Raw genomic sequence first — 13,980 nt, 5'->3', positions numbered from 1 at the left:
ATGAAACATAAATTCATTATTTATTATCTTACTTTTAAAGTGATTAGATATAATCCATTTAATGTTTAGAGTAGACATTAAATTTTACTTTTATTGTCAAATTTGATTAATATCTAGAATAGACATGATCATATCATTAAAAATAATTAATGATTCAATTACTTTTTAATAGAGGAAATCATGTCACTCTACAATTCTGCTTTTAGTTACCAATACTTTTTAATGTGATATTCGTTTCCATTGTTACGTCATCACATTTTTAATGTTGTTTGTGAGAATTTAACGGAATAGACTCCATTGATGCACATTAACGTATTTTGGTACGCAATTGACACTTTTTTTTAAATTCGATACCAATTTGACACACCATCCCAAACTGGGTACTTTACGAGTAATTAAACCAAATATAAATTACTGAAAATTTGATTAATATTTAAAGTATACATAATCATATCACTAGAAACAATTGACCATGAAACATCAGCCTTTTTTTCCATAAAAGAGATAACAAAAATTATTGGAATCAAGTGAGCCTACCATGTTTAATGTTTATGAATAATTTTTTTAAGCTATTTTTTCAAATTCCAGCGAGAAAATCATTGGCTTAATGGTAAGAATATTTGATTCATGTTTTACTTATTAACTTATTAGCTTTTATTATTGCTTCAAGTTCTATCTAATTTCATTAGTCTTAGTAATTATTAGTAGTAAATTAATACTATAGGGTTTGCTTCATGACTAGATATGATAAAATGTTATCATAAGATAATATATAATGATAGAATATAAATATGCGTAAACTTTTAATTATAGTGATGATGATTAGGATAATAATAATAATAATATTGGTAATTAATAATAACCCACAATGATGGTTGGTGAGAACTTGAGAAATATGCTAAAATTAAGAAAAAAAAAAAAAAACTATCTATTTGTTGAAGGGTTCCCAATAGAAAGAGATAAATCAAAGTCGTTTGTCAAATAACGAGTGCTGCAAATGGATATATAGTGTGAAAATCATTAACCAACAACTCAACAAGAAGAAGTGCTAATTTGACTTCAAATTTTCTAATTCTACTATGAGTGCATATATATACTCATTTTTGGTATAAAGTATGTACCCCTTTTATAAGTTAAAAAATTAAGTTTAAATTACTTTTCATAATAGCTTTCTATTTTATATTACATAAATATTTAATTACTTCCTAATGGTATTCTAATTTGTTTTAATAAGAATATTATTGAAAATAAAACTATAATTGCTAAGTTTTTCTAGGGGAGATACACTTTTCATTTTTTTTTTCTTCTTACATTTTTTTTTATCCATAAGTTTAGAAACATATATAGTTAATATTGTAAGACAAACAAAGTTTAGTCAACGGAAAAAAGACAAAGGAAGTTTTGTCATACGTGCATATTATTATATATGTTCACATGCTACACGCCTATGTATTTTATTCTGAATATATGAAAAATATAAATTTATTATTGAAAAATAATATTTTAATAACTAAATTTTGATAATATTTTAATATTTTAATATAAATTTATTATTGAAAAATATAATTTTCTCTCATTTCGTGAATTTTTATAAATATTTTTTTATTTATTTATATTTCAAAACCATTTCAAAAATATAATTTCAAATTATAAGAAAAAATTATTAAAATTTAATTATCATTATCGTTTATTTTTCTTTAACAGAAGAATTCTACGTTCATACGAGTGCCCTAAAACCTGAATAAGAAAACATTAATCATGGTATTGACCAAGACAACAACGAGGAATTCTCTTGAATAAGAACACACAGAGACAAAGAAAAACCAGTATGAAGTTTGGTGAAGTCTTTTAAAAGAGAAAATCGAATAGTCCACGTAAAATATTTTTTCATATATCTACATGTTAAAGTGATATATATACTTTCAGATAACAAAAACAATGTCCTATGTGTGAATAAAAAATGTTTTATTTCTCTGTCATGTCACACTCGATCGAGCACAGTGGTTATGGTAAGATATATTCAATTATTTGTTGACGAGTCCATAGTAATTTATAGCATTAAAATTTTGGAGCTAAACTCATGCATGAGCGTGTCTATCATGTTCAAATCACATAAATATTATTTATCATATTATCACTGTTTGTTGTTATTATTATAATCAAAAACCATGTGAAGAAAGCAGAAAAGAATTGAGAATGATCAATTATAAATACTGATGCAAATTGCAATAAAAGCAATTGTAAGTTTCAAAGGTACAAACAGAGCATACATATACAACTTTTGAAGAAGATGGCTTCATGTTTTGATTTTTTTCTTTCTCTGAAATTTGGCAAAATGGCAAAGCGTCTCGTTCGGTGGACCGGTAATGATAAGTCTCAAGCTTTGCCTCAGCCATCAAAATCTCGTAAGTGTATTTGCTCTTTGATATTCTTCTTAACAGGAAGAAACTCCGATAGAAGTGAACTTTAAACCTAACTCAATCCCATAAAACCAATTTGTAAAGTGAGATTTGCACCTCACTTATATACTATGAATTGACTTTATCTTTAGTCGATGTAGAACTTCCAACAAACTCATTTTACAAGTCGATTTTGCAAGATTGAGTTAAATTTTAAGTCCACTTCTTAACATGGTATCAGAGTCATAGTTATAGTCAATCTTAACAAGATTTGATATTTGTTCGGCCTATTGTATTATTCGCTATCGAAAAATTTATGAACATGTTTGATCGGTTATCAGATTATTTATTAATGTCTAGTCCTACGTTTGAAAGATTTTATGGGATTAAATTAGGCTTAAAGTTCCGTTCTTAACATTTTTTTTCGTTGATATTCATATCATATACATGTATAATATGTGGTGAAATGAATTAGAAACTGAAAAATTATGTGTGCTTGGTTCTGTGTAGAAGTTAGAATTTTGACGCGAGACCAACCAGGAGGATTTAATTATTGATCGTAACATGCAGCAGATGCAGATGCAGCACACAGTAACTGTGACAGATTAATTATTCTGTGATGAATTTATTAGAGTTCTGTTACTTAAGGTTTAGCTTCTTCTTTCTTAAGTTTTAGTTTCTATATTTTGCAGAAGATTTAGCTCGTTAACTATTGAAGTGATGGAGTTGTATCTTCTGTTTTAGCTTCTGATGTACAATAGTTGTAATTGAATTGGTGAAGCAATAAAAAGTTACCTATATTATGGTCATCTGTGATGGCAAGTCTTAAATCTGAGTTTTACATATTTATAATAGATAAAAAAAGATGAATATTATATAAATATTTATAAATTTATTGTCTTAATTTAAATTTAAATTATATCGATCATTTTTGTGAATTTGTCTCAATTTATTAGTGTAATTTTTTGTCGATAATTTTTTCTTAACTAAAAATTATATTAGAATCAATTATTATTTTCTTTTTGAGTTCCTTCGTATCAATAATTACATATGAATATGTTTCTTTTATATTTTTAGAAGATTTAAATAAATATTTGATCTTTATTTTGTTTACGTTTGTTTAATTTGATTTTTATTTTCGTTTTACCTTTAATTATGTTTAGTTATATTTTTATTTTCGTCAATTTTGATTAATTTAGTTTATTTTTCCAATCATATTTAAATAATTAACTTAGGGAACAGTACTTTTCATGTATTAACTTCTGATTTTTTAATTTTTTTTTAATTTCCTTTAAACACTATTAACAAAAATTACTAAATTGATGAAAATTAATAAAAATAAAAATATAATAAAATGTAAAAAAAGAATTGAACAAACACAATAAAGACAAAATGAGTATTTAACCGTTCTAGAATTTGAGTAATTTAAACTAAGGAAACAATGTTTGTGAAATGGCTAGCTAAAAGATTCCTCATTCAATAATTAAACTGAAACTCTCAATTGAAAAATGTTACATGAATAAATAATGAAATAGAACCAACCGCATGGGACAATTTTATATGCAACAACGTGCACCACAAAAATGTATCATAAACTTGTTGATTAGTTATGACTTTAAATTTATGTGTTTGAGAATAATTTTTAATGAAATAAACAAAGTTTACCGTAAAATTGTTGATTAAGGAGTATAAATATAAAATTTACTTAATATTCGTGATAGAAATGGAATGATATATGACAGTGTTATTCAGATAAAAATGACTATAATGAATCAAATATAAAAAAAAAAAAATCTTTAAACCTTTAAATTCAAATAGATATTTTCATTTTTTTATATAAATGTGTTGATAACGAATCTCTTCAATGATAGGAAAAATATATATTATTTCCTTTATCATGAAACAGTACATTTTAAACGGGATCTTGTCTGTTACCTAAGTCATAATTAGACTTTTTTCTTTCTTAATTGTTTTTTAATCACGATTCAATAAACCCGTGATATTTCTAATTCACAATATTTTTTTTTCAGAATTTTTTAGCGGGTTTCGGTTAGTTGTTTCCTTTAGTAGTTAACTTAAGCATCCAATATTCTTTCAGTTTAATTTAATTTTGACAATAAATAAATGTATATATAGTATTACTATCCATAATATTTAATTTTTTAAATTAAATACGAAGATAGAAATAAATACGTACGTAATAGTTTATCTCAATAATGTGCTATAATATTTTGCGTGTACCATTAAATCTGTTATTAATAAATCTAATAGCAAAAAATTAATAATTTAATTAAAAAATTTATTCACACATATTTAAATTACTAATATCAATTGTTAATACTCAAAACATCATTTAAATAAACATGTTTAACTTTATAACTCACTATATAATATTCTTAACCACATTTAAATTTCAGACTAAAATTATTATTATTATTATTATTATTATTATTATTATTATTATTATGTATGATTTAAATTAATAATCGTTTTCGACTTTATAACTTATTATATAATAACTTAAATCACCATTTCAAAACTTGTATTTAAAATTTAAGTCTCCGTATTATAAATATTTTTATTATTTTTGCGTAAGCATAATTTGAAAATAAGTATAAATTACTTTTATTACTCATAATTATATCTTATAGCATTTTTCATAATACTCAAAATTTGAAATTCAATATTAATAATCATTAATCATAAACTCTTAACTCTCATTAAAATGTTTTACAATATTAATTAATTATTTCCACGTCATTTTTGTTAAAATTATACTAAATATATTAACTATCAAACAAATTCATGTAATTGTTTAAAAAAAATTAAAAATAACAATCAATATAACTTGATTAGAAAATGAGGAAAAAAATATAAATCGCATCAGAATTCGGTAGCATAGCATGCGCGATAAAGGTAAGAAATTGAGTCTAAAATACTATTTTCTCAAGGTTGACTATTTATGTACACAAAGATATATTGTGTAACCTTTTTTTTTTAAAGGTGGATATAAATAGAAAAGAAGTTTCTCATAACAAAATTTAATAACAAGATGTGGTGAATATCATTTTTACATGTTTAAAATTAAATAAAGAGTTAAGTATTTATTTTAATTCTTAGTAAAAATTAGAAGGTTAAATATATTTTTTGGTCCAAAGTGAATTTTAGAATTAGTCTATCTTCGAAACTTTATACCAATTTAGTCATTTATCTTTAAATATACGTGGATTTAGTCATTCTTATCAAATTTTGTTAAGTTTATTTGACATTTTAAACGCATTTGATGATAACATTTGAGTTAACATCGAGGCAGAAATGTGTCAAACAATGTAAACAATTCAAATACTATCATCAAATATGCTTGAAACGTCAGATAAACTTAACAAAATTTGGTTAAAATGATTAAATTCATGCATTTTGAAAAGGGTTAAATATGTTTTTGGTCCCTTAACTTTCGATGAATTTTGAAATTAGTCCATTTTGAAACTTTAGACCAATTTAGTCCTTCATCTCTCGGAATATGTAGATTTAGTGCTTTTAATCAAATTTTGTTAGGTTTATTTGATGTTTCGTACGCATTTTATGATTGTATTTGAGTTGTTTATACTGTTTGACACATTTTTGTTTTAATGTTAAGTCAAATACAATTGTGAAACGCGCTTGAAATGTCAACTAAACTTAACAAAATTTGATTAAAAGGACTAAATCCACGTATTTCAAAAGATGAAGGGCTAAATTGGTTCAAAGTTTCAAAATGGACTACTTCCAAAATTCACTGAAAGTTAAGGGACCAAAAACATATTTAACCCTTTTTAAAAATGAAAGACTAAATTGGTCATAAATGTTGAAGAGAGACTAATTCCAAATTTCACTGAAACTGGAGAAACCAAAAATATATTTAACCAAAATTAGAATTAGTCTTTTCTTAAAATTTTAAATCAATTTATCATTTATATATAAGAAATGGATGAATTTAATATTTTTAACAAAATATTGTATTTTGTTAGATTTATTTAATGCTTTGAACGTGTTTCTCAGATAATATTGAATTGATAAAAATGAGTTAAATAATGGGAATAAATTTCATAAAATCTGTTTAAAACGTTAAATAAATTTTAAAAAAAATTAGTTAAAAATATTAAATACATACATTTCTAAATTAAAATAAAATTAGTCCAAAATTCAAAAAAATATTTCTATTTTTTAATAAAAGTTAAAAAAAAACATATTTAACACTAAAATAAAAATTTATAGATGCCTCAGAAAGAAAAATTATATGGAAAATTATATGGTCAATTGAAATTTTTGGGTAAGAGTGATGATTTGATTTGGTGTGACCCTATGTATTTTGAGAGTGACATCGAAAAACACAACGAGTGAATATAATCTAAAAACGACTAAAAAAAGATTCCCAAAGAACGTTTGATCCCAAATATAGAACAGTGCTTCATAGTGTTAGTGGGGTTGTCCGGTCCATTCGGGGCACCTTCAATGGTGTGAATGAACGCCATTTCCAAATCTATTCCCAAAGCAAAATACTTTTTGCACCTCTCTATCTTCAAAGTCAACTTTTTCAGCCATCATCGACACAAATTGCATCAAAAATCTTTCCTTTTCACGTGTGAAGAGAGAGAGAGAAAAGAAAGATGAATAAGCGTATGCGTGTAAGAGAATCAGAGAGAGAACCGATAGAAATATACATGCATGATGTGACCTGATAGGAACACGGATCCATGAATATTACTGATATAGATATTTTACAATAATAATTACTTTACCAGTACTACATTGGCTCGTTTTTTCGGTCCATGCGGTTATCGCAGACTCCGCGGTTTCTTGTGTTTTTTTTTGAAGAAAACTATGGACAACGTTGGCTTCAGTGTCCCATTGTCACGTTGACCTTTAATCTGAATATTCCTTGTTATATGCCATTCATAACATTTAGTAAACCCTTATTATTAGTATATTATTAGCACATTCATCAGTGTTGGGACCTGCATCAGTAGGATCGAGCAAAATGGGTGTTGTGGAGGGTCTCTTAGCTTTAACTTTGGTTCTGAATGTGTTTGTGGTGTGTAATGGAGGCTCAAGCAGCTCCTTCACTAGGAAAACCGAGAAGACTGTGGATATGCCACTTGACAGTGATGTTTTTTTTGTTCCTCCTGGTTATAATGCTCCTCAGCAGGTACATAGTCTTTACCCTTTCGGAGTTTTCGTTTGTTTGAATTGAATCAATGGTAATGGGTGGTGTGTATTAAGGTTCATATAACGCAAGGTGACCTTGTGGGGAGGGGAATGATAGTGTCATGGGTGACGATGGATGAACCGGGTTCGAGTGAAGTGCGTTACTGGAGTGAGAACAGTGGGAAGAAGAAGATTGCAGAAGGAGAAATTGTTACTTATAGGTTCTTCAATTACTCTTCTGGGTTTATTCATCACACCACCATCAAACATTTGGAGGTACTTCTCTTTTCCATTGTTTAAATCTTGTGTTGCTTTTTGTCCACATGAATGCCATGGCAGAGAAGCTTGTGAGAAAAAAGCAAAAGGGCATTTTTATTTGTGAATCAATTGCTGGTATGTGTGCTTCTTTTGGGGCAGTATAACACCAAATACTACTATGAAGTTGGACTTGGGAACACAACACGACAGTTTTGGTTTGTGACTCCACCAGAAATTGGCCCTGATGTACCATACACATTTGGTCTCATAGGTAACACTACTATATAGTATATGGTCTTTTTACTACCATGAATGGTTGAACATTTACTTAGCATTAATTTGAGATAAAAGGTGCTATATGTTTATGTTTGTTGTAAACTGGTGTGACATTATTTGTAGGGGATCTTGGTCAGAGTTTTGATTCAAATGTGACTCTTACACACTATGAATTGAGTCCAAAAAAGGGACAAACTGTATTGTTTGTTGGAGATCTCTCTTATGCTGATAACTACCCGAATCATGATAATGTGAGGTGGGATACTTGGGGAAGGTTTACAGAAAGAAGTGTTGCATATCAACCATGGATTTGGACTGCAGGGAACCATGAAATCGATTTTGCTCCAGAACTTGTAAGCTTCTCAAACAAATTCACTTTATCTGGTTTTAATTATCTGGAAAACTTCTCTTTGTTTTTCTCAACAATAAATTATCATGTAATGCATTTTCCAGACCAAATCTTGGTAAGAGATGAGTTTTTAACATAGATGAACACTTTGTTACAGGGTGAAACCGTACCTTTCAAACCTTTCACCCACCGTTACCATGTTCCTTACAAAGCATCTGAGAGCACTTCACCCTTCTGGTATTCTATCAAGAGAGCTTCAGCATACATCATTGTCTTGTCCTCATACTCAGCTTATGGTAATTCCCTCCTATGTCTTTTGCATCGTACATACTTTTCTAGAGAACACTGCTTAATTCTATGATTTCAAACGAACTCGGCTCTTAGAATTATCTATGTATCAACTTAATGTGGAATTTTATTGTTTATGTAAAGCATGATGTTGGTGTCCTTAAGTTCTTGACCAACATCACTACTTTTAAAATGGTAGCCCTTTTGTTATAATAATCTTGGTTATTCTCAGGCAAATATACGCCACAATATACATGGCTTGAACAAGAGCTACCGAAAGTTAACAGGACAGAGACTCCATGGTTGATTGTTCTCATGCATTCACCTTGGTACAACAGCTACAATTATCACTACATGGAAGGGGAAACAATGAGAGTAATGTACGAAGCCTGGTTTGTGCAGTACAAGGTTGATGTTGTCTTTGCTGGTCATGTCCATGCCTATGAACGATCTGTAAGTGCTAAAACTCGAAATTTCTAATGTTTCTGAAAGCCACCAGTATGAATCATGTAGCATTAGGCTTGCATTCAAACTTGGAAACGTTCAAGTAAATGTCAGCTTCTGTTTCTAAAATTCATGTAAAACCAACAAAAATATTACACAAATGCACTTCAATAATCTCTATCACTACATGGTATGTTTCAGGAACGTGTTTCTAACATTGCATACAACGTTGTAAATGGCGTCTGCACTCCTATAAAAGATCAATCAGCTCCTGTGTATATCACAATTGGTGATGGAGGAAACCTTGAAGGCTTAGCAACCAAGTAAGCTCATTGATCGTAACATGATGATTCTTGTCACATTTTTCCTTACTTTTGTGTCATTAAGGTTGAACAACATTTGAACTGCAGCATGACAGAACCACAACCAGAGTATTCTGCATTCCGAGAAGCCAGCTTCGGACATGCCATATTTGACATAAAGAACCGAACACATGCTCACTACAGCTGGAACCGAAATCAAGATGGAGTGGCTGTGGAAGCTGATCACGTTTGGTTTTTTAACCGATACTGGCACCCAGTTGATGATTCCACCGTTCAGGTTTCACATTGACGCTCACATCACTGATCTTAGTACGATAATGCATAATTTGATGTCAGAAAATTCATCAGAGGGCAACAAATTGGTGCCAATACCACCAACATTGATTATCACTGTATCTCAATCTCTGTCACAGTTGATAAATACAAATTGCGTGCTTCTTTAGGTAGCACTGCTGAAAAACACAGAATTAATGGGTGTTTCTGTGCACAAAAACACTAAATTGACCCTAAATTTTACTGTTTGTCGATATGTTCTGTTTTCCTCTCGCTATTCACTCTTCTATGTAATTCCCTACCCCAGTGCCCACTGGTTAGCAAAACCCTTTTTTCTGGCAAAACCCTTTTTCTTATATCATTGGGTGCAGGGAAATATTTGATGAAGTGCAGAAAGCAATAATGAGTTTATTCAATTTTGTGTAAGCTCGAGTTTGGACCAAACAATTTAACCACATACTATAATTTAAAAAAAAAAGAGAAGTGGTTATCTACAAAAATTAAGAAAAGAGTAAAATATTTCTTTTTCTTCTAAAATATATAGAACGTTGTTTTAGTACCTATAAAAAAGTTGTTTGCAATTTGTCCCACTAATTTTCAAACTTGTTACTTTTGATTTGTTTACACAGTGATTTATAGAGGAAAAGTGATTTAGACAGCGTTTGCAATCATCCTGTTATTAATTAATACTATAAATATAACCTTAACATTTTAACATAAAGTGTTACTAATTTTATGAACAATAAATGTGTAGTTGCATGCACAATGTTTTTGCTCATGGACGTGGGGACCAAAACATTAAAACCAAAAGAGTAAAAAGTCTTTTGGTAGGGTTATAAGGTTCATTCGATCAACTTGAATGGTGTGATCGCCATTCCACAATCTATTCTCAACCATACGTTGCAAATTAAGTCTTCACCTCTATCTTCAAAGTCAACTTTTTCAGTCAACGTCAATTATCGCAACAAAAATCTAGGGAACAATGTGACCTGATAGAACACGGATCCTTGAGTATTATGGAAATTATACGTCATCTAGAGATAAAGACAATTTTGTACTAGAGATAAGACAATTTTGTATTATATAAATATGGTGCAAATCTCACTTTACAAGTCGATTTGGTGGAGTTGAAATAAGTTTAAAGTTCACTTCTTAACATGGTATCAAAGTTATTATTTTCAAAGTCTATTATAACTGAATTTTTTTGAACATTCAGTTCCATCCCTAATAGACTAATAATATATAACCCGATCTGAGAGGAGTGTGTTAAAAATTTCACGTCGACTTAAAGAAAATTATTTTACCGTCATTACATTATTATTACTGTTATCAGTCACTGCCATAACTAAACCGCAAGAAAACTAAGGACAACGTTCCAAGCTTCATGGTCCCATTGTCACGTTGACCCTTAATCCGAATTTTCCCTGTTATATACCAGTCATAACAATTAACAAGCTTCATCGAGTGTTTTGACTTGGATCAGTAGCATAAAAGGGTTTGAGCAAAATGGGTGTTGTGAAGGGTCTCTTAGCTTTAACTTTGGTTCTGAACGTGGTTGTGGTGTGTAATGGAGGCACAAGCAGCTTCTTCGTTAGGAAAACCGAGAAATCAAGGGATATGCCAATTGACAGTGATGTGTTTTCAGTTCCTCCTGGTTATAATGCTCCTCAGCAGGTACATACTCTATACCCTTTCGGAGTTTTCTTTAGTTTGAATTGAATCAATGATAATGGGTGGTGTGTATTAAGGTTCATATAACGCAAGGTGACCTTGTGGGGAGGGGAATGATAGTGTCATGGGTGACGATGGATGAACCGGGTTCGAGTGCAGTGCGATACTGGAGTGAGAACAGTGGGAAGAAGAAGATTGCAGAAGGAAAATTTGTTACTTATAGGTTCTTGTCAAATTATTCATCTGGGTTTATTCATCACACCACCATCAGAAATTTGGAGGTACTTCTCCTTTCCATTATTTAAATCATGTGTTGCTTTTTGTCCACATGAATGCCATGGCAGAGAAGCTTGTGAGAAAAAAGAAAAAGAGCATTTTTGTTCGTGAATCAATTGCTGATATGTGTGCTTCTTTTGGGACAGTACAACACCAAATACTACTATGAAGTTGGACTTGGGAACACAACACGACAGTTTTGGTTTGTAACTCCACCAGAAATTGGCCCTGATGTACCATATACATTTGGTCTCATAGGTAACACTACTATATAGTATATGGTCTTTTTATTACCATGAATGGTTGAACATTTATTTAGCACTAATTTGAGACATAAAAGGTGCTATATGTCTGTGTCCTAATAGGCCAACAATATGTTTGTGATAAACTGGTGTGGCATTATTCGTAGGGGATCTTGGTCAGAGTTTGGATTCAAATTTGACGCTTTCTCACTATGAATCGAGTCCAAAAAAGGGACAAACTGTATTGTTTGTTGGAGATCTCTCTTATGCGGATCGGTACCCGAATCATGATAATGTGAGGTGGGATACTTGGGGAAGGTTTACAGAAAGAAGTGTTGCATATCAACCATGGATTTGGACTGTGGGGAACCATGAACTTGATTTTTATCCAGACCTTGTAAGTTTCTAATGCGATTTGACTCCATTTTGTTTTAACTATCTGAAAAACTTCTCTTTGTTTTTCTCAACAATAAATTGTAATGTAATGCATTTTCCAGTCCAAATCTTGGTAAGAATAGAGTTTTTAAGATAGATGAACACTTTGTTACAGGGTGAAACCGTACCTTTCAAGCCTTTCACCCACCGTTACCATGTTCCATACAAAGCTTCTCAGAGCACTTCACCCTTCTGGTATTCTATCAAGAGAGCTTCAGCACACATCATTGTGTTGTCCTCATATTCAGCCTATGGTAATGCACTCCTATGTCTTTTGCATATTACTTTGAAAGTGGTAGCACTTTTGTTAAGCTAATCAACGTTATTCTCAGGCAAATATACGCCACAATATACATGGCTTGAAAAGGAGCTAAAGAAAGTTAACAGGACAGAGACTCCATGGTTGATTGTTCTCATGCATGCACCTTGGTACAACAGCTACAATTATCACTACATGGAAGGGGAAACAATGAGAGTAATGTACGAAGCCTGGTTTGTGGAGAACAAGGTTGATGTTGTGTTTGCTGGTCATGTTCATGCCTATGAACGATCTGTAAGTGCTAAAACTTGAAATTTCTAATGCTTCTGAAAGCCACCAGTATCAATCATGTACCATTAGGCTTGCTTTCAAGCTTGGAAACATATTATGTTCCTAAAATTTAAGGTTCCATGATCTCTTTGGAATCAGTATATGATTGATGTGTTGCTATGTATCAGGAACGTGTTTCTAACATTGCATACAACGTTGTAAATGGCATTTGCACCCCTATAAAAGATCAATCAGCTCCTGTATATATCACTGTTGGTGATGGAGGAAATCTTGAAGGCTTAGCAACCAAGTATGCTCATTGAACGTAACATGATGATTCTTGTCACATTTTTCCTTACTTTTATGTTATTAAGGTTGAACAACATTTGAACTGCAGCATGACAGAACCACAACCAGAGTATTCTGCATTCCGAGAATCCAGTTTTGGACATGCCGTATTTGACATAAAGAACCGAACCCATGCTCACTACAGTTGGCACCGAAATCAAGATGGAGTTGCTGTGGAGGCTGATTCCGTTTGGTTTTTCAACCGATACTGGCACCCAGTTGATGATTCCACCGTTCAGGTTTCACATTGAAGCGCATATTCACTGATCTTTGTACAACAATGCATAATTTGATGTCAATAAATTCTTCAGTCGGTAACTATTTGGTGGCAAAACCACCAACATTGATCTTCCATGTCTATGAATCTCTGTCACAGTTGATGAATACAAATTGCGAGCTTCTGTTCTGAAACTCTGTATACTTTGATCGTAACAGTTCGTGTCAAATGCATAATGCAGTGTTCTTCTAAATTCTCATAATGCAAAAGACTTAAATAAAAGCAGCTTGAACTTGAATTACCCTCAAATGCCTGGTTTCTGACTATGTTAAGAGTAGTCATCTTTTGGAGTTAAAAAGATAATAGAAAATAAATAAAGATTGATGGAATTTATTGTGAAAATCTATGATATGCTACATTTTAATTTTTCGAATAACTGTTTAGAATAAAGTTGTAAAGAAAATTAGG

At 30.6% G+C, this 13,980-nt stretch overlaps 2 protein-coding genes and 1 long non-coding RNA gene across 3 annotated transcripts; all 3 read left to right on the top strand.

The window, feature by feature from the left end:
* Positions 1–2,239: 2,239 nt before the first annotated feature.
* Positions 2,240–3,208, top strand: LOC114170509 (uncharacterized). Its single transcript, XR_003601087.2, has 2 exons — positions 2,240–2,405; positions 2,910–3,208. It is a non-coding gene; the product is annotated as an uncharacterized LOC114170509 (long non-coding RNA).
* Positions 3,209–7,008: 3,800 nt separating this feature from the next.
* LOC114170099 (purple acid phosphatase) lies at positions 7,009–10,050 on the top strand. Its single transcript, XM_028055584.2, has 8 exons — positions 7,009–7,584; positions 7,659–7,859; positions 8,001–8,112; positions 8,241–8,470; positions 8,624–8,762; positions 8,987–9,207; positions 9,400–9,521; positions 9,609–10,050. The coding sequence occupies exons 1-8, from the start codon at positions 7,417–7,419 to the stop codon at positions 9,808–9,810; spliced, it is 1,395 nt and encodes a 464-aa protein (XP_027911385.2). The 5' UTR covers positions 7,009–7,416; the 3' UTR covers positions 9,811–10,050.
* A 1,116-nt stretch (positions 10,051–11,166) lies between these two features.
* Positions 11,167–13,706, top strand: LOC114170098 (purple acid phosphatase-like). The gene is made up of 8 exons (XM_028055583.2): positions 11,167–11,468; positions 11,543–11,746; positions 11,888–11,999; positions 12,151–12,380; positions 12,534–12,672; positions 12,751–12,971; positions 13,136–13,257; positions 13,345–13,706. The coding sequence occupies exons 1-8, from the start codon at positions 11,301–11,303 to the stop codon at positions 13,544–13,546; spliced, it is 1,398 nt and encodes a 465-aa protein (XP_027911384.1). The 5' UTR covers positions 11,167–11,300; the 3' UTR covers positions 13,547–13,706.
* The last annotated feature ends 274 nt before the right edge of the window (positions 13,707–13,980 follow it).

Source organism: Vigna unguiculata, chromosome 11 (assembly GCF_037176805.1).
Source record: "Vigna unguiculata cultivar grain cowpea cultivar isolate G323 ecotype 2 chromosome 11, ASM3717680v1, whole genome shotgun sequence".
Classification (NCBI taxonomy): domain Eukaryota; kingdom Viridiplantae; phylum Streptophyta; class Magnoliopsida; order Fabales; family Fabaceae; genus Vigna; species Vigna unguiculata.
Note: the sequence above shows the minus strand (reverse complement) of the source record. Positions and strands in the feature narration are given on the sequence as shown.

What these genes read in the sequence shown, in the direction of transcription:
- LOC114170099 (XM_028055584.2), top strand. Translation starts at nt 7,417, where the DNA reads ATGGGTGTTGTGGAGGGTCTCTTAGCTTTAACTTTGGTTCTGAATGTG. An exon ending in GTTATAATGCTCCTCAGCAG is followed by an intron (nt 7,585 to 7,658) that starts GTACATAGTCTT and finishes GTGTGTATTAAG; the next exon opens with GTTCATATAACGCAAGGTGA. An exon ending in CCACCATCAAACATTTGGAG is followed by an intron (nt 7,860 to 8,000) that starts GTACTTCTCTTT and finishes CTTTTGGGGCAG; the next exon opens with TATAACACCAAATACTACTA.
- LOC114170098 (XM_028055583.2), top strand. Translation starts at nt 11,301, where the DNA reads ATGGGTGTTGTGAAGGGTCTCTTAGCTTTAACTTTGGTTCTGAACGTG. An exon ending in TTGATTTTTATCCAGACCTT is followed by an intron (nt 12,381 to 12,533) that starts GTAAGTTTCTAA and finishes ACTTTGTTACAG; the next exon opens with GGTGAAACCGTACCTTTCAA. An exon ending in GTCCTCATATTCAGCCTATG is followed by an intron (nt 12,673 to 12,750) that starts GTAATGCACTCC and finishes CGTTATTCTCAG; the next exon opens with GCAAATATACGCCACAATAT.